This window comes from Dryobates pubescens, chromosome 6 (genome assembly GCF_014839835.1).
Source record: "Dryobates pubescens isolate bDryPub1 chromosome 6, bDryPub1.pri, whole genome shotgun sequence".
Taxonomy (NCBI): Eukaryota; Metazoa; Chordata; class Aves; order Piciformes; family Picidae; genus Dryobates; species Dryobates pubescens.
This window is the reverse complement of record NC_071617.1, coordinates 14,223,088-14,249,759: the sequence shown is the minus strand read 5'-3', so window position 1 is coordinate 14,249,759 and position 26,672 is coordinate 14,223,088. Positions and strand designations below refer to the sequence as shown.

Below are 26,672 nucleotides of genomic sequence, written 5' to 3'. Positions count from 1 at the left end.
ACCAAGGAAATGGTAATGGAGTGGGCTTAGTGATTAGCTGGTTTATAGTGCAGACACACGAATCTCGTTCCACATGCTTCCACTTGGGCATGTTTCATTTTGATTCCTCTGTATCATGTGGAGTACCTGAAAGAAAACAAGGCTGAGTGACTTCAGAAAAATGGAAGAGGAGTCTCAAAAGGTGATACTCTGTTGATCCCAAAGTTATGTTGTTAGTAGGGAACGTGTACATCCTCAAAGCAGACACAAACATTAAATATTGTTATATACAGTGCATAGTGTAATCATCAATTAATTTAATCCCATGACTACTGGGGAGAGTTAGGTAAGTGTGATTTCTCCAATTTCATGCAGAACAAATACATAAATGCAAGAAGTGAGAGGTTACTTACCCCAGATATGCAAGGCATTTAAATGTCTAACACCCATTGACTTCAGGACACATTAGTCACTGTAAGTTTTTAGCACCTCTGTGGTTTACACAGCATCAAACTGATTAGTCAAGAAGCTATGAAGTAGAAGACAATCTACATATTGCCCTGATTTTCTAACATCATCCAAGAGGAAAGATCTCCTTAGAAATGTGTTATGAGGTTCATCTCATGACACCTGTCACCTTTACAATGTAAACATCTACATGTGGGCTAGTTATATGGATGCTCCTTGTAGTCAAGGGAGGGAAAGACAATGGAGATGAATTCCACCTTGAGTGTCTGTGATGCAAAAGTGGAATACCAAAACACAGCCTGCACCAGTTGTGGTCATCCACTTACCCTCACCTCTTGTATTTGCTGTCCTGAAATTCACCAGAAAAAATGATGAAATGTATCCAGGGGATTTCCACACAGTCCTTGATGCTATCTTTAGAGTGCTCTAATGCAGTTTCAGGATACAGAACTTGCTCGTATTTTTTTTTCTTGTGTCTACTTGTCTCTGCTTTACCCAGAGCTGGCTCCACAGGCTATCATCTCCTGGTTTTGCTGACCTCTCTGATGCCCTGTGATTATTTTCCATTTGTAAAATATGCTTTTCTGGGTTAATTTCATCTGCTGATGTTCTTTTCATCATTATAGTATTAAACCAGAGATTTATGCAACTTTGTATATTCTAGCAAGTATTTTTAAATAGCTCATTGCCTTTTAAATGAGCAAAAATAATTCACAACCAGTATGATCTAACTACATATTCCCTAGAACTGAAAACATTTCGTTACACCCTGAAACATAACACTAAAAGCATGTTAATAAGAAGAGATTAGGCACAAACACAACCCGAGCAGCTATACTGCAGATGTTACTGCTACAGGATGAATTTTCATTGCAGACAGGAAGAAAAAAGAGAGTAAACCTACCCATGACTGCTGCATTTCAGGCAGGACTTTGATGACAGTTTAATTTGCAGTTATTTCCAAGTAGGAGCCACTGGTAACTCAAAAGAGCAAATACTGTGAGATTTGGAAGGTCAGCCCTTTGCAGAGCATGGCTGGACTTCTGCATTTCTCCAGATGAAGCCATTGGCATGATTAAGAAGGCAAGCATAAAGGAGGAGCATTAGACACTGGAAATTTGTAGAAGCCACACTCATGACCCTAGCCTTCTCCAAAACCCTGGGGAGCAGAGGAATGTGCCTGATCCTGGAGTCAGCATTAGAGTTTGGAAACAATGAGACAGAAGCCTTGCAGTGGAAAATGAAACCACAGGTACCTTGACAAATTGGTTGAAGCTGGAAATGCTGTGCCATCTACAGCACACATAGACACTTCTGTAAGTGAACATATAGCTGCACAATGGAATGTACAGCAAAACTCTGAACATTAAATATCGCCTTGCTCCTGGTCACAGCTGTTGGCAGATTTCTGGGAGAGGAGAGTGAGCTTGGATCAGAGAACAGGTACATGACAGTGAGGTAACTCAGCATTGTAGATGATGTTGTGGTTGTAGTCAGCTTAAAATGTGCAAGCTCATTAAAAACCCTGTCCCGGGTTGGAAGGCTAGACCATCCTCTCTTGCCTCCCACCAGGGCAGAAAAATGAGACTCACACAAATGGATTGCAGAAGTGATGGAAAGTTTAAATGGAAAAGCAATGAATGTTTTACAGAGAGCTACAAGCACAGTGACAAAAGAAACCCAAAGCATACAGAGTCCCCTATAGCATACCCAGAAGCCTCCCAGCACTCCCCTTCTCCCTACCTGAGGGTATACCCAAAACCCCCAGGGCTCTTTCTTACCCCCCCCCCCCCCCACTGTTAGGCTAATCTCATTTGGCCAGATCTGAGATTCCTCTTCCCCCTTCTCCTCCCGGCATTAGGCCTAGCCAGGCCCAAGAGGCCTGGAGATAACTCCCCTTCCATTACCAGAATAGGGAGCATCTCCTCTGGGATCAGCGAGGGAAGAAAGGGGAAGTGTGAGACCTTGCTGATGGATTTATAGGGCACAGGACATTATGGGTATGAAGTACACTGTTTCCTGCATCCACCCACTGGGCTGGATACTCAGGGCACTGGAGGTGTATCTTGTGTGGCAGCAGCAGGAGGCACCCAGCCTAAACTGCCACAAACCCAAATCCTCAAAAAAAATTGAACCACTCTGAGGAGGACTGAGTGAGTAGTGGAGCCCAGAGTGGAAATGTGATGTAGCCCCAGTGCAGGGGAAATAAGCAAAGCTTAGAAGTCTGTTATAAAAGCAAACTGCCTATACTGGAAGTTGGTAAATTCGATGTTGAAAACCCAGTGATATGAATTTCTGCTTTAATAGGTCTTCCCTCCTGAGTGCCCAAAAGCAAAGCAAGAGGAAGAAAATTCTGATCATGAATATGTTAGATTTGGCATTCAAGTAGACTCAGGTTTAGCTGGGGCCTGAGCTACATGTCTGGTTTGAGTAATGCATTCTGAACTTTAATGGCACACACTACTGATATGACTCAAATGCACAGGAGCCTTGGTGAGCACTGAAGGCTTTCCTGCCTCCAAGCACCTGACCTGGCACCAGCCTTCAAAGACAACATCTCTGCCAGGGGTCATCATTCATTGCTTTATCACCACAACCCAAACTTCCCTTTTTTAAAAGAAGTCTCTGGAAATTATGATTTTTTCGTTTCAGGCAAATATAGGCTGGTCTAGACATGCACATGATTGTGAAAAAGCCATGCAACATCATTCTTTTCTGCTAGACTGTGCATCAATAAAAAGTAAGTGAAAAATAACGTGATCTCTTCCCTTTTGTTGAAACAAGTCTTGTCTTCATTGCAGGTAATAAGTTCCAGGCTAAATAATCTATAACCTGTCGTGACAAAATACCAGTTTGGCTATTTTTCTTGCCTTTGAAATGGTTGTGTATTAAGGACCACAGCAAAGGCTGAGACACCTAATTCCCTTTAAACTGTAACCAGAAATCAAGACACTCATCAATTTAAATGCAATGTCTTAACAACCAGGTCCCCTTAGGCAGGCATGCCTTTGTGGCATGAGGATTACAACAGCAGCAATTTAAGTTGCATCTTTTCACTCCAGAACATATAAAAGGATGCAAAAAGATGTTTTTATATGGTAATTGACCAAATCCCAATCCTTGATATCCTGCAGAATACCTGGAGTAAAGTGGCAGAAGCCAACTCAATTATGAAAGGTTTAGGTGAGTAAGAATGTTACCATTGTTTGCAGTAAGATGTTTACCAGGTGTCACAGCAGCATCTACTCTTCTATCACCAGTGTTAGGAAGCAGGAAATGAAACAAGTCCTGCAAAAATTAATGTTAGCAAGTGGGAATTCTGATTGGGTGATCATGCCATGCCACACTTCATGCCATGATAAAATTCAGCAGCACATCTGAGAGCAGTCAGTAAGAAAAGCATTGGTTTCAGAGAGCCACATTCCTTGTAGCAGACCCCCATCTCACAAGCTTTGCTTTGTGAATGAGGAGGGGATTTTGACCCTTTCCTGTGATGTGGCACCAAACAGTTGTTTTTTTTGAAGATGCCCAGTACTGGCTGGGAATAGGGCTTAACTCACAGTGTGCATTCATATGAGCTCATACAAATCCCTTGACCTGGAGCCATAACCAGAGAACAAACCATAAGTTCCTCACCCCACAGTAATTCACCAGGGGAAATCTGACTTCCTGCCCACCACCATGGATGTGTACTAGAGCTTAAGAAAAAAATAATAATAATCAGGAGGTAGGGAATCAAAAAGCCAATAACAAAAAGCAGCACTGCTGTCAGAGATTGGGGGTGGTGGGAGAGGGTGCATACATAGTGGTATTCACTTTACTGAGGCTGGAGGAGGGGGTAGGCTGGATATCAAGCTGTAGGCTGCCTTTCAATATTAGACACAGGGAGTTTTTTTAAAAATAACATTAGTACAAAAAGAAGTCATCATAAAACTCCCAAGCAAAATCACCTCTCTTATTTTAGGTTTCTGTTTGACAGACATGAAATACTTTTTTCCCCCCAATGATGTGTGTGTGTGTGTGTACGTACAGGCTTTTTTTTTCCAACAGACATTTATCTTGACAAATGGAGACACAATCACACTGAGCTGACTAGGTTTCCTACAGCAGCTGTTTAGTGCAAAAGGGCTGTGAGAGCACTTTGCAGGGGTGCTGGGCTGCCTGGGAGCAGAAGGACAGCTGGGGCACTTGGCTTTCAGTAGCAGCAGCTGGTTGGATGCTGGCTTGCTGGGGGACTGACCAAGTCAGCTTGACCACAGATTGAGAAGGGATAACACTTACACAGGAGTAGGGCTGGATTGTGAGGTACATTCAAATGCATCCTACCAGACTGAACAGATAAAATAACCTGTGTAAGAGCCAGGGCAGTCTTCTCCAAAATAACTATGGATGGTCATGGAAAGGGGAATAAAGGGAAGTAGCAGCTTAATTCAACCACTTGCAACCTTTTTGCCTTTCTTCCTATGTATGTAGGACAACCCTTCTGGTGCAGGCAACAGTTGTTGCTATCAACATTTATCACTGATGTGACAGAATGCATCAACTGTGGTGATGGGTTGGACTTGATGATCTTTGAGGTCTCTTCCAGCCTTGGTGATTCTGTGATTCTGTAATGCAGAAATGATTGAGTAAGCTCATCTTAGCCCATTGAATCTGCTCCCTTCAGTGATGGGTTTGCTGCACTGCAAGTTAAATGCTGCCCCCTGAGAAACAGAGCACTTGAATGTAAAGGCATCTGTACTTCTAAGCCTGGATTTTAAGGGGTCTTGGCAGTTTAATATGAACTGAAATTTTAACTGTTCACTGTTGTGGTTTTCTATTTTGGTGCTGCACATATTACTCTGTACTGTCCTACTCAAGTATGCAAGATAAAATTACACACTCACTGCTCCCCTGTGGCTTTCACCTGAACAAAACATGCACCATATCATCAAGCTGAATCTCCTGTTTTGTAAGGATTGAACAAGCAGGCAAATGTCACGCACTGTGATCCTATGGCCTCAAGTGCACAAAGTTATGCTCAGTATATATTTTTGGAGATTTATATAAAAAAATTATACATCCAACATGTAGATGGTACTGAAATATTTAAAAGCTCCCTCAAATACTTCCTGAAGTCCTTCAGCCCCTCTGGCACTAAAGTATCCAGGTACCTGTGGTGAGTCTGTGCCCCCATCCCCATTCTGCAGAGGTGCTCAGAGGTGTCAAAGTCTCAACATGACTCAGTAGGACTTGGCAGGACTTTCATACAAAGCATCATCCTGGGCATCTGAACTACCAGGTCTATTTGGAGGATGAACTCAGAGTCAACAATCCCAGTTCTAGCTGGCAAAGACACCTTAACATATCACAAGAGCTCTAGTCTTAGATTTTTTTCCTGATCCCTGAACTGCCTTTTCCACTATTCCTGACACTTTCAGAGTAAAGGCCACAGCTGACGTATTTGAGTGATTTGACTTACTTTTGGTAAGTTAAATGGCTGCATCTTGATTCAATCAATTGCATAAAACGTAGCTATGAAGCCACTCCTACATCTACACTAACTTAAACAAAAGTCTGGGAACAGCATTTTTAGCACAAGGGGTAATGGTTTTAAACTAAAGGAGGGTAGATGGAGGCTGGATGCAAGGAAGAAATTTTTGCAGCGACGATGGTGAAATACTGGAACAACTTATCCAGAGATACAGTAGAGGCCCCATCCCTGAAAACATTCTGCAGGAGCATAGGACTAGATGACCTTTAATGTTCCCTTCCAACCCAAGTCAATCTATGATTCTATTAGAAGTGTTTAATTTTACTTTATTACATTCTGACTTGCTTCAGGCCTTTGGTGGGTCAGCTGGGATCCATACACTGTGTTGCATGGCTTGCAACACAGTGAAGAGATAATCACTTAAGACATTCTTAAATAACCAATTCTTGGTAACAGCCTCACAGAGGTAGGGTTCATCTGTGAGGTCTGCCCACAGCAAAGGAGTAGCATTGTGGATTGTAGGTCTCCCTCCACCTGCAAGTAGCTCCTCTTTCGCTCTGCTGGGAGAAGTGTAGCACTGTGCAGGATGGAAATGGAGGCAGACAACTGCAGGAAGAAAGGATGGGCAGATGGCTCACAGGCCATAAATATGATGCCTTCTAAATGCAGAACATCACAGCCTGCACCCAAGACTGTAATGGCCGGGGATCTTTGTTCTTGCCTTCTACTGACCACAATGAGTCCTGCCTGGGACTCCTGGTATACACATTTGTCAGTAGCTTGACGTAAGTGTTTTGATCTAAGACAGGATGTGCTTTTTTGCTGCCCTCAGCCCTGTTAAGTGGCCCAGTACTTCAGATCACACCGAAGACTTGCCAAGCAGAGCAATGACATATCAAAAAAGAAATCTATGCTCTCTCTGCATCAAAAATGTAGTAAGTGCTTTCTTCTTTCCTGCATCATAAGTTATCTGTTAATAGAGTGGGTTGACACCTGAGAAATCCAGCAACATGCTTGTGACCTTGCATGGAGACTTCCAGAACTGGTCACAAATAGGGAGAATCCAAATAAAAGTTCTCTCTTGCAGAACAGGAAGGAAATAAAAATACATGAACTTGAAGAGCTGTCTGGGCAAAGAGCAGAAAGCATCAGAGGGTCAAAATCCCCTAAGGACATTAGGGAAATACCAGAGTATTTAAAAAACAAAAGAAAAGAAAAAGTCCTACTACCTTTAATGTTCCCACACAGGCAAATCACAAGAGAAAGTCTGGGCACTTATTTACATAGGAGCTTCAGAACAAGACAAGTCTCATGTGACTTCAGGTTTATGAGTAATGACTCCAGAAAGTAGCAGCGAAACATCAGTGGGATCTGGGGCATTTAATCTGAAATCCTTCTCTGCAGAAGTTTCATTTAACAGCAACTGGAGTTAATCAGTCTCCTGACACTGAAGGTATCATGATAAATGCTCTGCCTTTTCAGCAAGCAGAGGCTGATGGCTGCCAAGTCTGGATGCCATGAGCTGCCTCTCCCAGACTTTGCCCACTCTTTCAGCACCAAGGTTTCTGCCTGGTGTGGAAGGCTGATAAATTTGACATGTGAGTTGCATGAGTTGTAAAGGGAAGGAAGGTATAGGTGACAGAGAGTCAGATTTTGAAAAGGAGGGATATGACGTAGAGATGAAGTTGGTAGACAGACAGGCTCTGCTCTGGGGGAGTAAACTGATTTCTAAGTTGTATGCTCCAAAAGGAAGAGTACATGAGTCCAGAGAGACTTTGGGCCCAAACTGTAAGGAGAACAGTGCATAGTGGATGGGAACTCAGGATCATGGGCTAGAAAGTGAATTACAAAGACCAGCTAACCTATGACAAAAGTACTCAGGAACTTTACATCTACATGGTTTCAATTGGGAAAGCACTGAAGCAGATGATGAGGTGTACTTCTGAACAGTCAGGAGGGTTTAAAGACTGAATTACAACAGAAAGCAGCTGATTTGAAAAGGTCAGCCTCTTAGGAAAGGGTCCTATTTCCTGACTGCACAGGGAGGTTTGCAACCCCAATGGATTTTTTGTTTCAGATCATGAGCAACACCTACCTAGAATTTGTGGCTGCATACAGTATTGCTTGTGTAGGCAGAGGGCTGAAGCAGCTGAGTGCTGGTACGTGCATACTCATGCCACACTGAGGGAGCACTAGAGTGCAGAAATATCCTGGCAGTGGTGTTGGTTTAAGCTGAGCTTAGGATGAAAACACAACATTGCTTTCAAGTACTCTTTCAAGTAGCATTTGGCAAATTACTTGTCAGGAACTATTAAGTAACCAGATGCTATGACAGAAAGGTGAGGGGCCTCCCTGCTGCCCCTGCTGAGGAGAGGTAGGGCTGGCCTGTGCCTCTGAGGGTCCATGCATGGCTGGGCAGAGATGGGGGTCACCTCCTGCCATCACCATCTCCTGAGGTGGCATGCAAGCGACATCAGTTGGGAATCCTTGGCATAACTGATGGATGAATGAAGAAAGCAAAGTCATGCCAGCCTACCTTATCTTCCTTTGCAAGTTGATCCTGCACCATCCTTACTCTCCTACACCCAATACTCTGCACCCACAGGAACCAACTCCTTATGCACACTGACTGTACACTGGTACAGTCTCCCAAGGTACCCAGAGCTCCTCTTGAGAGGTCAGTGATGTAAGGTGAGAGTACCCAGAGACTTACAGCAAGGTGTCATCTCCTTGAATATAATAATAATAATAATAATAATAATAATAATAATAATAATAATAATAATAATAATAATAATAATAATAATAATAAATAATAAATAATAGATAATAACTAAAAACCAGGTTGGAAGAGACCTTCAAGATCATGGCATCCAACCCATCAACCAATCCAACCCACCTAAATAACTAAACCATGGCATCAAGCACCCCATCAAGCCTCCTCCTGAACACCTCCAATGATGGTGACTCCACCACCTCCTCAGGCAGCCCATTCCAATGGGCAATCACTCTCTCTGTATAGAACTTCTTCCTAACATGTAGCAACTGGCTACATTGTGTGAACTACAGAGCACTTGGTAACATGCTGAATCGTGGTCCTGAGCAGAATTCTTTCTTCAGAGGGTGTCCCATGCTCAACTGTGCTCTCTCTCCTCAGCATAAAATACCAAATTCAATCCTTCAATAATTTATTTCTTTATATCAGTGAATGTTTTGTTTCAGTTATACATTTAAGTTTGTAACTTTCAACACAAGAGTAAATATACATGTAAAAAAACCAAAAAAACAATCCTAGTTGTGCAAATTTCAAGTTGCATTGCTTCAAATAATATAAATATTTTAATAAAACATATGTTCACATTAAGGATCACAAAATATATAAAATTAAACAGAAATAAGTCATGAGTTACTTTTCCCCCCCCCCCCCCCCCCTTTTAAAACCTGTATTTTAATAACTAGGAAAATATTCTAAACTCGAGAAGTAACTTAGAAGAGGTGTCACCTCTAGAACCATAGCAGCAAAACTGATGCTGAAAATCTAAAATGTGTGAAAGGAGAGATGAAACTACCAGGTACGACGGTAAAGGCAAGGTCACTGAAAAAAAAAAAGGCATTTCAGACTGAGAAGTGGACACAAGAACTCCAGGAGTAAAATCTCAACCCTAAAGCACTCCGTTACTGGGTTCCAAGCTGTTTGCACAACAACAGAACTGCATTAAGAATAGAAGAAGTGTGACAGAAATGACAAGGACAGGGGGGAAGTGCAGAGAGCAGCACATGTATTCCCAACAGTTACAATACAAGACACAATGCTGCTCTGGCTTCAGAACTGAAGTTGAAGTCAAAAGGCTTTGGTGTTTTGGTTGTTGTGTCTGTTGGAGGCAATTCCTTCCATATGAGGAATGGCAGGATTCAGTTTACCCATCACATGCATGGGCTCATGAAAGTTGCTTTTGTAATCACCTGTCTTTCCAGCTGTCTCAGGCTTTGGGAAAGAATCTAAATGCTTGTTAGGTTAAGCATGTTAAAGGAGCAGACCACTGCTAGTCTTCTTTCTGGTTGCAGCTTGCTGAGGGCTCTGCAAACAGAACTGCTCGTTATATACCCTGAATGTCTGCAAGAGCTCTTGCCTTGATGAGCTCTGTGAAAACACCAGCAAGGGCACAGGCAACCCAAAGCAATTTTTTTCAGACATCAATGCTAGTTGCATTAGCCTGTCCTGGGTTGTCTCTTCTAACCTAATGTATTCTATGAATCTAGAAATCTCTCTCAGGAAAGACTTGCCTCTGCCTGATGTATACCGACGCAAAGAGCTCCTGCTTCTCCAACAGTAGCTGCAGCTCTTCACTTAGAAGGGAAATTATTGAGAAAGAGGCAGAATGGGGAAGTTCTTTGGACTGAAATGCTTCACACTTCCTCCTGGGAAGTCCAAGAATTAAGTATAGCATTGTAGGAGCTTAGCCATGAATGACAGCTCTGTGCAGAAGGCAACTTGCCCTTCTCAGCAGTCCTTATTTGCAGTGTTTAGAGGAAGTCAACATTTATTCCTGTTCTTGGGAATAAACAGGAAATGAGCAGACAGCTTATATTTCCAACACCCCCCCACCCCCCCAACTCCCAGGCCTGTTAAGTGTTTTGGACATAGCACCATTTCAGCGAAGGAAGTTGCTGTTATTGCCTTCTTGCTCTTGACCAACTGTTCTCCTCTGCTACCCATAGATCTGTTTGAACTGGTAGCATTCATTGCAGTAGCCATTGCACTTGGCATTGCCATAGTGATCACAGGCAGGGGCTCGGCAGCGCTGCTTTGGGGGCTCCTCTGCAGCTGGGTCCCTGGCAGTTCCCAATGGCAGAAGCCTCTGGCACTCCCGGCACAAGTCATCACTTCTGCAGGCCAGGTTGTTTCTACAGGAAGCCACTGCACACTGTCTCTTCTGGCTACTTAACGCTGCTTGCTGCAAGTCTCTGTGCTGTCCTGTTCTCTTGAAAAACAAGAAAACACATTGTCAGTTGCTGTGCTGGCAGCCTAAGTGGCTTTTCATTTACTTTCAACACCGCTCCTAGTTTGCGTAGGTAAGCATTAGGGGTTGTTGCAGACACAGGCTGCTTCTGAAAAGTACAATACCAAGAGACAAGTTGGCCTTTAATAAAGAAAATCACAAATTCTGTAATTTCTTTGGGGAAAAAAAAAAAGTGGTTTCTCTTTTGTAAATCTCAATTATAAAAAGGGCAAAGCCAAACCAAATAAAAAATTGTCAGTAGTGAGCTCAATGAAAAGGGCAACATGAAGTGGACTAGCCACCTGGTAACCTGAATAGCTCTAAGGGTAAGAATAAAAATCTCTCCCCAGTCAGCAAACAAGCCACCTGTTGCTCCAATTGCTTCCACTGAAATTGCTGGCATAAACCCCAGCCAAGGCAAAACTGACCATGGCCATGACAGCCCTGAACAGAACAACCTGGACCAGTCAGGGGTAGGTTTACAGCTGGCCTTGATGGTCTATAGGGTCTTTTCCAAATAAAATGATTCTGTGATTTAATGTCTTTTGGGAATGCTGCTCAGTTTCAGTGGCTAAAAATCACGAGATACTCTATGCTTGTCTTTCTGTAATACTTTGGATGCAGTCATTTGAGGATTTTCTAGTATGCATCCAGTCTTTCTCAGAAGAGAAAGACTCAGAAGAGAAAAACGTGCAGCGCTAAACAAGAAGAAGATTTTGAGCTCATACTTACTTCTGTCTGTCTCACCAGCTGTTGTTCTGTCCTCCTGGCTTCCTGAAATCGCTGGTTCTGGGCTTTAATGAAGCAGTTCTGGCAGTACCCCTCGAGCATTGTGCTGCCCAGGGTGCCGCAGTCACGCCGCTGGCAGGACACGGTGTTACGGAAGGTGGCAGCAGAGTTCCCTGGCTGACCTGCTGCTGAGGACTTCTGAGATCTTCTTTGGTGGCGTAGCAAAGCACTGTCTGTAATGCAAAGTAAGGACAGGAGCTCAGTAATGCCCAACGAATCTGATAACCCAATGCAACTACAGAATATGCCCAGTTTAAAAAGCAAAAGTAAAAATTCAGAAAAAAACCCCAAAACTATCTCCCAGCCTCAAACACAGGTTCTGGACAATCCTGGAACTGATGCACTTTCCTCCATACTACGTAAGTAAGAAAGCTAGAATAGCCTGATTTTCATATCAGAAGTTTGTGAAATAGCTGATTTGAGAAAAACTTGCCCTTGGTTGGAAAACTAGATCCCACTGAAGTCAAGATCAATTTCACCTTGGACTTCAGCGTATCATCTGACACTTCCCTTTTGGCCTTCTCCATTTCAGGCGCATGGCGTGATGGAAGTGCAGTGATGCAGAGCTCAGTAGGAAAAAGTGTCTTACAATTTCTAGTCTCATGAAGAGAGATCTTATATGTTCCACGATTGGAAGGAGAAGGTTTTAGGTGTGAACAATGCTGGAAAATAAGCTATTGCAAGCCAGCGTAGATGTTCCCTAATTTGAAAGCATGTGGAAAGCACAGCATTGCCACACTTACCAGCAATAATTCTCTCTTATATGGACCTTTCACCCTCCATTCCTAAGGGCTCTTTGCCTGTTCAACAAGGCAGTAGCATGAAAGATGGAAGATTTCATGCTGTGCTTTATTCACAGACTATTACCTTTTTGAAAGCCTGCCTTTGAACACACACACACACACACACACACACACACACACACACACACGACATTACCAAGAAAGATTTCAAGGTAGATTATAACAATACACTCCTAAGTTACTCCAAAATACAAGCACCATATCTACAGTCAACTTCTTCTTGATCGGCTACTCAAGTAGGTCCTCTAGAGTTATACCTGTTGTATCCAAAACAGATACAGATCTTTGAAATCATCTCAAGCCTTTTAAAAGCCTTGCTAACTTGACTGGTTTTCAGTAATATCAATACAAAAGCGTTTCCCTCGCTGACCCTTACAACTCGTCTAGCTGTGAAGAAAATTCATACCAAACTGTGACAGCAGGGGATGCTGGGGAGGGATCAAAACCCACCCCATCTTGAGCTAGTTTTGCTTCCCTGAAAGCCAATGGGATGTTTTTCATGAGATTTCACAGATTTTCCACACTATCAGCACGTGTGCCTCTACAGGATAAGGGCCAAAATAGCACCTCCCCTGACACTGCTACTTCTGCTCCACATTGTTTCCATCACCCCCCACCCTTTTAACACCCAGTGCTCAAGGAGGCTGATCTGCAGCCAAAATGTGCCCAAGCTCACTCCCCCGTCTCAAATTACCTTGGTTTTCCCTGTACTCGAAGAAACATAGTGTGCAAAAGCCTTCATTTTGTGACGTCCCAAAGAATTTGCAGCCAGGTTTCCTGCAGAGGTTACCTGCCCTCCTCTCCTCGGGAGGCAGCACTGGCTGCAGGGCGTCCTTGTTGCGGCTGTTGGGAGCCTGATGGCAGGAGTGTTGGAGGAGGCTCTGCAAGATCTGGGATGGGTCAGATGTTGATCTCTGGTGGCAGGTGGGCAGGAAAGCGGGGCTTCCGTTTGAGGAGTGTTCCGTAGACCTTTTGAAGCAAGTGCTGCATATGCCATTGAAAGTCCTGTTGGCCTTCTGACGGCACACTTTGCATGTGGCATAGTCCAAATGCCTCTGGTCATCCAAGTCGTTGCAAGGACCAAGCTGCCTGGAATTGTAGCAACGTTCACAAAGCCCATTATGTTGCACATTTAATGTAAAGGGGCAGTCTGGTGTCCTGCATTTCATGGCTGTGGTCTCACTGTAGAGGAAAAGACTTGGGGCAGTAGGAGGTGCAGAGCGAGGCCCTGTCACAGGCCCTTCAGATATCCATCCCCCAGGTTCACAAATATCCTGTGGGGAGGAGCCTGACCCAGCTTCCTTCAGTTTCTCAGGGGTTGCTTTGGAGGTCTGCTTTCTTGCTTTGCTTCCTTGGGACCTTCGCTCAAAGCACTCATGGCAATAGGGCTGGGTGTTCACAGACATGTAGAAAGGGCAGTTGGGCATTTCACATTTCACCTGTAAAAGGGAGAGCTGGGAAAGAGATAGTTCCTGTTTGTTCCTGGAGCAGCTCTCTCTTCTAGCAGGTTCAGTGTTTTCCTGCCACTTCTTGTACTCATGCTGTACCAGTTGAAAATAATCTTCCACAAGGTTTATTTCTTTGGGTAGGTTGCCTTCATCTAACCTGACAGCCAAAAAAAGGGAAGATTGCATCAGTGGTTTGAAAGGGCAGATGAGATGGTGAAGGTGGAGACAAATACAAGCAGTATGGGGAAGAAATGTAGATTTAATGCATATCCATATTACTCAGTTACAAGATCCAGGATGTTAAACCCTAGCTGTAAATGGAAATAAATTTAAAAGCAGGTGTTTGGTGATGTCAAATGGAGACTTTCACATCTAAAGAAATGGTCTGGCACAATGCTGAACAAAGTATTCTTAAAAGGATTTTCTAGGTGAGGGTTTTCTGTCTGAGAGCTGTTTGCTCAAAGATTATTGATAATCACTCAGAAGTGAAAAGTCCCCCAAATCCTCTGAAGACCAGTGCTTATCTGAGCAGATGTTAACAGTGGAAGACTTCCTTCTTCACCAGCCCACACTAATAACAAGCCCTTCCAACAGTGGGCCTAGCATTTCACAACACAGTTTATCATGAGATCTGCTTCCAGTTTTGCCCTGTTTGTTTTTTATCTACCAGCAAAATTCTTCAAACTACAGGGTTTCAGTGCAGTGTGTGTAGCATCCATCACACCATCCCTACTCTGCCCTCAGCGGTAGAGGAAACCCCACACTGGAGCTTCACCATGCCACAGTTGGGTAGGATGAAGAGCTAGCATTACTGGTCCCACACAGTAGGACTAGTGAAGTTCAATTGCTGCTCTTTACATATGCATATATCCTTTGTAGAAGGACATGAAATTTCAAGGCTCCTATACCAGGGTCACCCAACAGCATAAAGATACCTCCCCTGTGTGGTAACAGAAGCAAAGACAGAGGATACAGGGAATCTCTTCCCTCTGACACTAATGAAAGAGCTGGTGGACACTGCTGCCAGTGTCTCCTAAATACAAGTAGACAATGGGTGCTGCCAGCTGCCTCCCACACATTACCAGTGCTCAACTGTCAGGGGAATGGGTGGATGCAGACACTGGTTCCTCCACGAGCCATAGCTTCCTGTTGACTGCTGCACCACAACAGCCAAAGGCATCTGTGCCAAGAAGGTACCACCAAGCACTTTCCCTAGGGCAGTCAAAATGACACCTTTATGCAGTGTGCCCTTACATAAAGCACAAGAGTTCTAACTAGTTTCTGGGTGTAACTACTTTTCCGTCACCCTCCTGTGTAATCTAAGTCAGTAAAACTAAATCCATTTGGTTTACTCTTCTAAAGTAGTTGTTTCAGTATGCTAAGTCTGAAGACAATTTTGTATTTAAATTTGAGACTGGTCTGAGCTCATACCACTTCAAAGCATGTCAACAGTAATGCAAATATTTCATATTTCAGAGGATAAATGTATCTATGGAAGCAAGGAAAGACAGAAGGAACACACTGGGCTTCCCAGCATCTCCCAGCATCTCCCACCATCATACACAAAATAACTTTATGGAAACAGGAATAACACTCACTTTGCAGCATTAATTAGATGAGTTGTACCATGATCCCAGCCTTGCACTGGAATTTCTATCACTATCAAATAGTCTTTTAGCAGCTGCTCTTTATCCCTCTCTTCTGCATCTGTCAGAAAGTGCACACTCAAATCCTCAAATCTGCCTCGTTCACTGGTGACCAGAGGGACAGCCCGGATTTCTGTGGGGAAACAAGACAGATTAGCATGTATATACATTTTACCAGGCAGGAGTAACCACAAGATGCAACACAATGAGATGTCACCACTACTGCTGCATTTCAGAGACAGAGAACAGCTGGCTAGAGCAACCAGCTTCTAAACAGTGCCGCTGAGGGAGCACACAGACACTTCTGCATCACAAACCTAGTCACATCCCTCAGGAGTTTTAATATGCCCATAGGAATTTTCTTCTCAGTGTGGGCAGCATTGTAGATACCTTTTTGTTATACCTTCCCACAGCACGATGCCTTACCCTGAACCTAGAGAACTCCTATCCATTCAGAAGAGACGCATTAAAAATGGCAAAGCATATAGTTCATTATCCTTGCCAGGCAGTGGTACACTGCTGTGAGACTATGTCCCTCAAAACTTCTTATGATGAGGTGTGGGTGGGAGAGAAGAATACAACGAAGCAGAGGCTACCCTTTGACTGAATCCAGTCTGCAAGTCAGTTGCACACTACTTCCAACCAGCATCTGGAAGGTTTCTATTTAGGTTTACAGACAAAGCTCACACTTTAAAAACACATTCCAAAGGAATCTTTTATGTTTACTTTAACTTTAGCAATGAGAATCTAAACCAGGATGTATTTTAAATGCTTTATCAGCATGATGATGTTGAAGAATCTACACAAATACCAAACAAGGTACTGGAAAAATACCTGGCCCACTGTCCTTCAGGGTCACTAGTGGTGTAAAATGCATGTTGTTATAGCCAAGCACAACTGGGTATCTGTAGCATTCTTCAGCTGGCCAAAGGAGAGGCAAATAAACACCACCAACGTTCAGAGGAGCAAAACTGGAGCCTGACTCTAAGCTTCGCACCACTTTATCTGCATAAGGAAGAAAAAGACAAAGGCAAATGAGTATGTACTGCAGGCAAGGGAAAACATATTATGGATGTTTAGGAACAATTGCTGAAAACACTCTGTTCTGAAGTGCATCTACCTGCAAACAAAAATTATTGAAGTAAGATTAGTAACATGACTAACTAGGCAACTCACCTGCAAGGACAATGACTGGCCTTCTAAGGATGTTAGCAAGGACGAAGATGTGGATTTCTTCCAATGCATTATATGGAAGCCTGTTTCGAGCCCCAGATGTTTCTGGGGAGGTCATTTCAATGAGATATTCCCACTCCTCCTCCCAGTTCTGAGGAAAGAAACATCCATCAGCAACAGTTCAAAGACACAGAGGTCAGGAATCAACTACAGCACAGCAGTGCTCAAAATAATCCCATTTTCCCATTTCCTCCAAAGGATGATGATTTCTGCTCTCCACTAATGGTGGAGTCTGTTAAGCCAAAATGCAAATGAAACCAGCAAGGCAGCCCTAATGAATACTCCAAACCCAGCACTATTCCCCACCTTACCCGGGTGTCATACTGAAGTCCTGTTTCTACAAACTCCTGGGATTTCATAGCTTCCCTCTGCCAGCGGAGCTTGAAGTTCTGTGTGTCAGTCTCCCTGAGGGCGCTAAACAACGTTTTTCTTAAGACAAGGTCAATGTCTTCAATACCCCACATGTACTGCGATGCAGCATGCAAAAGGCAATTTCCATCACCTGCAGGAAAAAAAAAAGAGCATTATTTTAAAATGGTTAATTAAATCCCTACGAGGGATGTAGAATTATGCTGTGCATATGCATATTCCCTGTGCATCTCTTCTAGGCCTCAGACACAAGGGGTTTGACAAGGAGACCACAGCTATGAGCTTTCTCCACAGCAAACAAAAGGAAGAAAGTCTCCTTTATACTGGTTTGGTGCCTTCACTGGTTAGTGTTAAGTTGTCATTCAGCAACCTCTCTTATCTATTTCACCTAACTGACTGATATAATGAATTAAATTTTGGGGAGAACTGCAAATGTCAAACAGATCTGAAATAGTTTTTAAACACAAAGACATGCTAAAATTACAAATTTCCTCATCTGTGTCTTATACAAATATACACCTGATAGCCAGGGTAGAGATAGAGAAAACACTGAGAGAATACTACAGTAACTCCAAGCCTCATGCTCCCTGACGAGCACTACATTAAAAGGCTTAGCACTTGGCTGTGCTTGATGGAGAAATTATAATCAAAATAATAATAAAAAAAAAGACAGAAAGGGAAGAATAGATGATTTATGCAAAGCAATCATGGGAACAGGTCTTGCTTTCCTCTCAGAACTGAGTGTATGTTGGACTGATGCATACTTTATTTAGAGGGTTATATTTTTAAACACAATCTTCATTTAGACACCGTCCTTGCACTAAAAAAAGGTCTTCTTTACAGGTAAGAAGGAATGTGATGTTCTGCAATTTCAGAGGGGAAGAAACTGAGAATTAGAAGAGTTAACTAACTTAAAAGGTGTGACATAATATGCCTATGGCTGCGTTTCAAATTCTGTCTCTAGCCACCTTCTTCTAAAGGGAAAGTCTCCTCTGAGAGGGAGGCATCAAGAATCACTACTGTCACACTCTCAGATACAAGACACATCCACAAGAAGGGCCAGATGGAGGAACCTGCCAACTACAGGCTTGTCAGCCTGACCTCAGTGCCAGGAAAGATTATGGAGCAGATCATCTTAGGGGCATTGACAGTGCACCTGCAGGACGGCCAAGGGATCAGGCCTAGCCAACATGGATTTAAGAAGGGCAGGTCCTGCCTGACCAACCTGATCTCCTTCTACAACCAGACGACCTGCCTGGTGGATGTGGGGAAGGCTGTGGATGTAGTCTGTCTGGACTTCAGCAAGGCCTTTGACACTGTCCCCCACAGCAAACTCCTGGCCAAGCTGTCAGCCCCTGGCTTGGACAGCAGCACTCTGTGCTGGGTTAGGAACTGGCTGGAGGGCCGAGCCCAGAGAGTGGTGGTGAATGGTGCCACATCCAGCTGGCAGCTAGTCCCTAGTAGTGTCCCCTAGGGATCAGTGCTGGGCCCAATCCTATTCAATATCTTTATTGATGATCTGGATGAGGGGATTGAGTCCACCATTAGTAAGTTTGCAGATGACACCAAGTTGGGAGCAGGTGTTGATCTGTTAGAGAGTAGAAGGGCTCTGCAGAGGGACCTTGACAGGCTGGACAGATGGGCAGAGTCCAACAGGATGGCATTCAACAAGTCCAAGTGCCAGGTGCTGCACTTTGGCCACAACAACCCCAGGCAGTGCTGCAGGCTGGGGTCAGAGTGGCTGGAGAGCATGCAGGCAGTAAGGGACCTGGGGGTACTGGTTGACAGACATCTGAACATGACCCAGCAGTGTGCCAAGGGGGCCAAGAGGGCATCCTGGCCTGCATCAGGAATAGTGTGGCCAGCAGGAGCAGGGAAGTCATTGTGCCCCTGTACTCAGCACTGGTTAGGCCACACCTTGAGTACTGTGTCCAGTTCTGGGCCCCTCAATTTAAGAAGGACATTGAGACACTTGAATGTGTCCAGAGAAGGGCGATGAGGCTGGGGAGAGGCCTTGAGCACAAGCCCTATGAGGAACGGCTGAGGGAGCTGGGATTGTTTAGCCTGGAGAAGAGGAGGCTCAGGGGAGACCTTATTGCTCTCTACAACTACCTGAAAGGAGGCTGTAGCCAGGTGTGGGTTGGTCTCTTCTCCCAGGCAACCAGCACCAGAACAAGAGGACACCGTCTCAAGCTGTGCCAGGGGAAGTTTAGGCTTGAGGTGGGAAGAAAGTTCTTCACAGAAAGAGTAATTTGCCATTGGAATGTGCTACCCAGGGAGGTGGTGGAGTACCTGGAGGTGTTCAAGAGGGGATTGGACGTGGCACTTGGTGCCATGGTTTAGTTAGTCATGAGGTGTTGGACTTGATCTCTGAGGTCCTTTCCAACCTTATTGATTCTATGATAACTTGGTCCAGTGTTTAGTACAGTGGTAACACATTCACCCAGTGCTAAGAAGCCACAGCAATTTCCTTGGAATAGAGGGCATCAACCATGGTAAATCTACTAGATTTTTCTCATGTGGAAGAAAACCCCACCCAAAGAACCTGGATGAAAAGCTTGAACCCAGTTTGCCATTTGCATTATCAACTCAATTACACCATCTGTGAACACTTGGGTAACTTTTTCCATGGAAAACCTACAATAGATGCTGAAAAAGATACTATTGGAAGTCTACTTAACACTTTATAAAATTGTTACAGGCTCAATGCATACTAAGTTCCTGTGACTGCCTTCAGGTTTCTGAATGCAGTCTTGCAAAGCACACACTTCCAAGGTCCATGGGCTGTTTACTTGAGCTCAAAAACCAGGGAGCAACATAAGACAGAATGTAAGACAGAAAAATATAAGACAGAAAAACTGACTGCATTTCCTTCTGACCCTGAAAGATGACATATTAATCCCATGAAAATTTTTGCTTTGCAAAAGCTAGAACAAAGATAAGATTTCTTCAATTTCCCCCCCTCCCCCCTCTCCGAGGGCTCACTTTCAGTTCTTTGAGAAGCGCTGCCCAAAATTCCTTACACAGCACTTGGAATTCCCCTACACGTTTGACTAGCAATTGAGCAACAGTTGTACTTTTTGTTCTGCGGCATGCGGGGCTGAGCACTGAAGCCTCCCTTGGACTTTCCCAGGGGGTGTGGCTGGGCTGAGCTGGAATGAATGCCTATTCATTGTACAACTGAAATCTCCACAGCCAATAGGTGCTGGAATTTTAATTAAAACAAAACAAAACACTCTTGATTTTGGTACCTCCTACTGCTTTCCTTCTGTTCTCCATTTGCATGTCTGAAAAGATGTATGGTGATTCAAAATGGCTTGTTTTAATTAAAAAAGAAAAGCCCCACCACTCCACAAACTCGTATACATATTAGGTGAAATACACATTGAAAGATCCCATAGGAGACACTTCCTCTGTTTTCAACAGTTACAACCTTCGTAAGGAAAAACCCCAGAGCCTTCTGAAGAATGCCCACTGTTGACTGAAAGAACAAAGATATTCCTCCCACATCCATGGGTTATGCAGCTAAATGCTTTTTAAAACATTCTTCATGCCACACAGGAGAGAAAAAAAACTATGGGCTATTTTCTACTCATGCACTTATTGACCCTAAAGCACTGCTCTGAAGCTCAGTTCACTGGCTGCGCAGGCTACAAGAGGACCATAAACTGATCCCGTGCTTGGCTTTCCCTCAATCTGCTCTAATATTTCAGCATCTTGTATGTTGATACACCTGCTCATGGATGGAATCCAAGTTGCCAGTCCACAAACTGTTCCCCTTTTTAATGCTGGCTGACAGTTATGCAACAATGAAGAGGTTACAGTTACTGAACGTAGAATTATCAGCCACAAAAGCCTGTCCAGGCAGTGTCAATCCCTGCAGAACTCGTATACACAGGATATGGATTCCAAAACTGTTGCTCTTTGCCCTGGGCAGAAATTACACACATTGTCCATTTTCCTAGTAAATCTGTTAGAATGTATCTCCTGGGGTGAAGTTTTGAAGATGCGGCACTTGGAGTAATGTTACCTTCTTAGTAAGAGCAAAGCACTGCCTGCCCTAGCTTTAACTCCACTCCTTTTGGATTCAAGATTATGCAACCAACATGCACAGCCTAATTACAGTCTTCAGAATTTTATACCACTTCAGAGGCAGCCCACAAAAGCCCACCAGAAGGTCAGTACCTCTATAACAATTACAGAGATGCACATTAGGCTCAGGCTCTTCTAGGTTGGTGCAGTGACATCTACACAGCAGTTCTGTTTTTATGGCTTTTGCACAACATGGCTTTGTACAATCAGACTGAGAAATATGGTAGAACTTAGGATGGGAAGAGCATGGACTAGGAAGATAAAAGCAGTGTATATAAGAAGATATGAAAAGAAGCATCCACAGAACACAAAACAAGAACTTCAGTGAGGCTGCAGGTCCATGACACTCAGTGTTTCTATAAGCACTGACACAATAACTTGAGCAAAGAATATGTATTTTCCATGCTCTTGGAGTCCTCACTGTCCCAGTCTACCATCCTGGTTGGGAGCAATCTGTGCTGTAGGGAATCCTGAGTCCAAATTTGCTGCTGCATGACCATAAGTCATAGCCATTACCAAATCTTTCCTCCAGTGATCATGAAGCAGCAAGCCACTCTTACAGTCATGTGCAAAAATTTCCTGCTCAATGCTGTGGACACATAACCTGTTCAGGAAACCTTTGCACTACTGCTGTACTTTTTAATTTACAGCACTCGATGCAATACACATAAAGCAACCCAAAAACTGAGTCCTAAACCCAGCACTGACCCTTGAAAGAAAAGGCCACTGCAAACTTTGTGCTGCACAAAGGCAGCTGTCACTTACACTGGAGCTACTGGTGAGCCCTGAGGAAAGGCAAGAGCTGGCAAACCTCAGCAGGTAGGTGAGAATGAGAGAGCCTGACAAGTATGGGGCACTTACTCCAGGGCCAGCAAAGTCAGGTTCCCAGAGGCTCCACATTCAGAATGCTCCTGGTGGCACTGCTGTTACAGCTGGATCAGGAAATGATCCTTGCATGCTAGCTACAGTGGCAGGGTTTATGACAAGGTATTTACTTCTGCTATATATACACAAGAATGTATCCCCAACACTCAGAGCATCTTAAGTCTCCTCTTGCCTGGCATTAATGCCCACTCAGCACTTCCGACAAGGAAGCCAACATGTAGCAGGGCTGGATTCACAGAAGAGTGGCGGGATGCAAGTCAAGTTTCCTGCCTGGTATTTCACCCTGACATACCACAGGTTACTGATATTATGAAAATATCTGTGAAATTTTCAGGTTATTCATAACACTGTGATATGGGCAGGGGGCTGCTACAGCCTCAGGACACTACATCATGTGGAAGGAATGTTAGTTTACAAAACTAAGATCGAAAGGCACCACTTTTTTTTAAGCCATGTGCTTCTGTTTCAGTAATGTGAACTCATATGCTATTAATAGAGGTGCTACATTTGTATTACCCAATTTACTATGAGTGCAAAAATCTGCTCATAACTTACCATTAGTCTTCAAAGGGACAAGTCTCCGTACTTCCATGCACCAGTTGAGCTTCCTCTGGCGCTCCAGCGATGTCTGGGTGGCTTGGTCAGTCAGGGCCTTCTGAAGTGTTTCCCGAAACTGAGGACAAAACTGGCACATTCTGAACATTTCTATAGTGTATCTGTGCATAGTCCTGAAGTGGTGAATTATTCCACTGGGCGGTCTGACCAGATCTTCAGGTGTCCTCTCTCTAATCTTCATGGCTTTCAGCATATTGCTCTGATACAAAGCTTGAGGAAGGATGTGTTGGCCAGCCATGTTTCGAGAAGACATCTGAAATGAAAAAGGTCCCTTTTATTAGCATGTTAGCATCCCTGCAGCACAGTGCTGTCACTTTTGCAGATATTGTGAAGGCACTTTCAGGGCTGGGATTCTGCCTAAAATGAGCACAGAGTGGATGCAGTCCACTGAGCCGTATACAGAAGATGGTTTTTAAAGCTCATATCCACCAGCCTCTTTGCACTACCCAGATCCAGACGTTGATCATCTTATTCCAATTATATACTGCAATCATTTACTGTGATAGTAAAGATAATTCATTCATAACTAAGGAAATTGCATCATCATTCAAAAAACTGAATTTAAATCAAAGTAAGGATAAAAGAAGGCAAGATCAAGGGAAAGGAAAATTATCCTGGAAAACTGACTAAGTGATAATTGCACCGTGTAATCCCATATGAACTTGCTGAACTTTCAGCACGTTTCAAGCTCTTGTTTTGATGGTATGCCAAAAAAACATCAGGTAATGACCATTTCAGATTTCCTCAGCCTGTATATTCTGAGAAGTGATGCCTGATAGAATACAAAAAGATCCCCAAGAATTATGCGCTGTGCTAGCATCTGTCCCATACTTACGGTGGCCAAAGATGGCAAATGAGGAATTTGTTGCAGAGCAAGTACTCAAGGACAGACTTAGGTTATTTTTCTTGAGGCTCCTTATATTTTGTGAGCAGCAGAGCTACTACATAGAGGTGCTTGCGCTGTGTGTGGGGGTGCAGGCTGCAGTGCTACTATTACTCAGCAGTAAGTCAACACAGATGAAAAAGTGTTTCCACTTGGCTCAAAACCCCCAATATTTTTCCACAGTGGGACATGTAATTTCATGCTGCCCCTCATCCTTCTCTGCAGTACCTCTGGCCTCACAGGCTACAGCAGGAAGAACCGAAAAAAACAACCCCATAATCTCAAACTGTCTATGCTCCCTGAAATACTTATTCATAGCATGCTAATTTTGTGGCTAGCTAGAGTCAAACTAGCCACATCCCTCAAAACTCCCATGCTCTACAGTAACATCACCGACAACCTGCTTTTATGTAAAGAGACTCTCCCTGCTGTCCGTGTACATTAATGCTCTGTTTAAAAACAAAGTAATTAAAAGACCAATACAGAACTGCATGCCTAAGGTTTAAAATACAGTTGGTCACATTAGGAGAGCCAAACATTGTGATCGTTAATCTAGGGACAAATATCAAGCCACAAGTATATATCAAGGTCTGGATATACGCCTTGCCAAGTGCAAGGAGACAAGAAGCAACTGCAAACTGGTTTAGGCAACTCTTTGAAAGTTTTATCATGGAGATGGGAGTCTGAAGGGCCAGAGAGAGGAAGGAAGACTACACTCCTATAGACTGACCAGGAAGGCACTCCCAGGTCTTGCATCCTAGAAGACCCCTCTTGCACAGAAGGACTTCAACAAACCTTTCCCTGTCAGGAACCAACTGCACGCTTCTCTTTACTGGGGTACTGCCATTGGCATCCACCTCCAACCACTCAGTCAGACCTCTGGAAATGACCCTGCCATAGGTAGGAAAGGATCTCAAACTCCATCTGCCAAAAGCTGCCCTCTATAATCTCTCTGAGAATCATCTGATGAGAAGATTCAGTGGACATCCTGTCAAGCCCTAAAGGCAGGTGAAACAGGAGATGCTGCAAAGACCTCTGTGCTCAGCAAGGGTAATGCCATTACCACAGTGTTTCCTCTCTCCTGTAAGAGCAGGGAATCAGGGCTGTCCCATCTTGCAACATGCAGAAAAGCTTTCCTTTAGCTAATAAATATGGCATATTCTTACCGTTCCCCCACCAACATACAACCTTAAAATGGAAACAAGACATTTTCCCATCCATTCCCCTACCAATAGTTCTACACATGCTATTTATGTAACTATATTTAATGTATAGATGACTAAAGAACCTTTTACTAATCTGTTTAATAACCAGAGCTATACTTTGCTCTGAGATGACCAAAATAATGAATTCCTTACTTGAGTAAGGAATGAGTTGAATTGAGTCAATGGGATTTTTTTACATGAATGAAGACTAAACACATGATTGTGCACTACCAGCATCGACCCTTGATATGGTTATTTCCAGTTTTAGGTAACAAAAAGTACTGAGTTTAGAGAAGCACTCACTGCAAATAGGTTATTCAGGATTATATTTTCCCCTCCAGACATGGAAATTACTAACCTACTTATGATCATTAAACGTTAATCAAGGCAACAGATGAGCAACCCTTCTTTTTAAAAACAATGTGATGAAACAAACAGAACTCAATAGCCACCTAAGCTAGAGATTGAAAAAACAGAAAGCTCAGCTACAGTTAACTGACTTCGCGTATACTGTATTGTGCTTTACTGTGTGCTGCACTAACCTGTTAACATGCACAGACAGCTGTTTAATCATTGTTTCTGTTCTGATAATTCATAGTCATTGCTCTGAACACGTAATATCTAGGATGCTGGACTTGGGAAAGCTGAATACCACTCTGAAATCTGCCAGTAGCTCCATAAAGTTATTCTAATTTTCTGTCGTCGATCCGAAAAGCAGCGATTATAAACTTTCTTCCATAAAAGCGCTAAGGCTATGCCATAATAAAGATGCTTAATGCACCTTCAGAGTCCGTGGATCGCTGTGCCTAGGTCTTTGTCTGAGTGCTTGGTACAGAACTAGGCATATTATCACTCATCCCCAAGGAAGACAATGAGGACTGCTCCCATAAGAGCGGTTTACACGGCTTAGTTCCCCAGCTTACTGGTCGGCTGGCAGCAAGAGTATGCGAGGTGTGACAGCCGCTGCCACCACCTGCCAGCTTTACAGAAGGACTCGAAGAAAACAACTTCCCCAGCAGCGCCAAGCGCCAACAACGAGCACAGCAGTGTGCCGGCAGCTCGGCTTAGCAGAGATCCGTGCTGCACGGGGTCCGCCGAGCTCCCGCGGTGCCAGGGTCCTGCCGAGCCCGGGCCGGCGCCGCTCAGCAGAGGGCACAGTTCCAGCGCCCGGCCAAATGCACCCGCCGGGAGCAACTCAGCGACCCTTGGACTGGTCACTGCTCGCTGCCGAGCGGAACGCCACCAGACTCCGTGGCCAAAGCCTCCTGGTGGCGAGAAGCCCTCCTGCAAGCACGGTGGAGGAGACGAAGCCGATTTGGGGGTCGGCCGCCCCTCCGTGCCGTGCCCTGCCCTGTCCTGCCCGCCTCCCCTCCCTGTGCCCGCAGCGGCGCTCACCTCTTCGCCGGCGAGCTCCTCCTCCGGTCGATTCTGCCGGTGACTCCCGCTCAGCAGCGGGGCTGGGGCGGTGAGACACAGCCGAACTCGGGAGCCATCAACCCCCACCAAGCCGGGGCTCCCTTCTCTCCGCCGCCCCCTCCCCGCCGGAGCTGCTGCCGCCGCCGCTGCCGCTGCGGAATGAAGGAGCGAGCTGAGCCTCTTGTGTGTTGGTTTTTTTTTTTTTTTTTTCCCTTTCTGTTTCAACGCCCGGGCTCAAAAAAAAAAAAAAAAAAAAGAAAACACCACACACACAACAAAAAAACCCCACCGGGGATTTCCACCGGCAGCGCCGGGGACTTTCCGACGTGTGACAACCGCCACCGCCGCCTCCCGCACCGCCCGTCGCC

General features: G+C 44.3%; 1 protein-coding gene across 1 annotated transcript; it reads right to left on the bottom strand.

The window, feature by feature from the left end:
• Nucleotides 1–10,378: 10,378 nt before the first annotated feature.
• Nucleotides 10,379–26,434, bottom strand: TNFAIP3 (TNF alpha induced protein 3). The gene is made up of 9 exons (XM_054162639.1): nt 26,284–26,434; nt 22,741–23,053; nt 17,151–17,341; nt 16,783–16,930; nt 16,441–16,611; nt 15,559–15,739; nt 13,207–14,117; nt 11,653–11,882; nt 10,379–10,902 (listed from the first exon to the last, which is right to left on the bottom strand). Exons 2-9 carry the CDS (start codon nt 23,051–23,053, stop codon nt 10,630–10,632), a joined length of 2,418 nt encoding a protein of 805 aa, XP_054018614.1. The 5' UTR covers nt 26,284–26,434; the 3' UTR covers nt 10,379–10,629.
• Nucleotides 26,435–26,672: the final 238 nt, after the last annotated feature.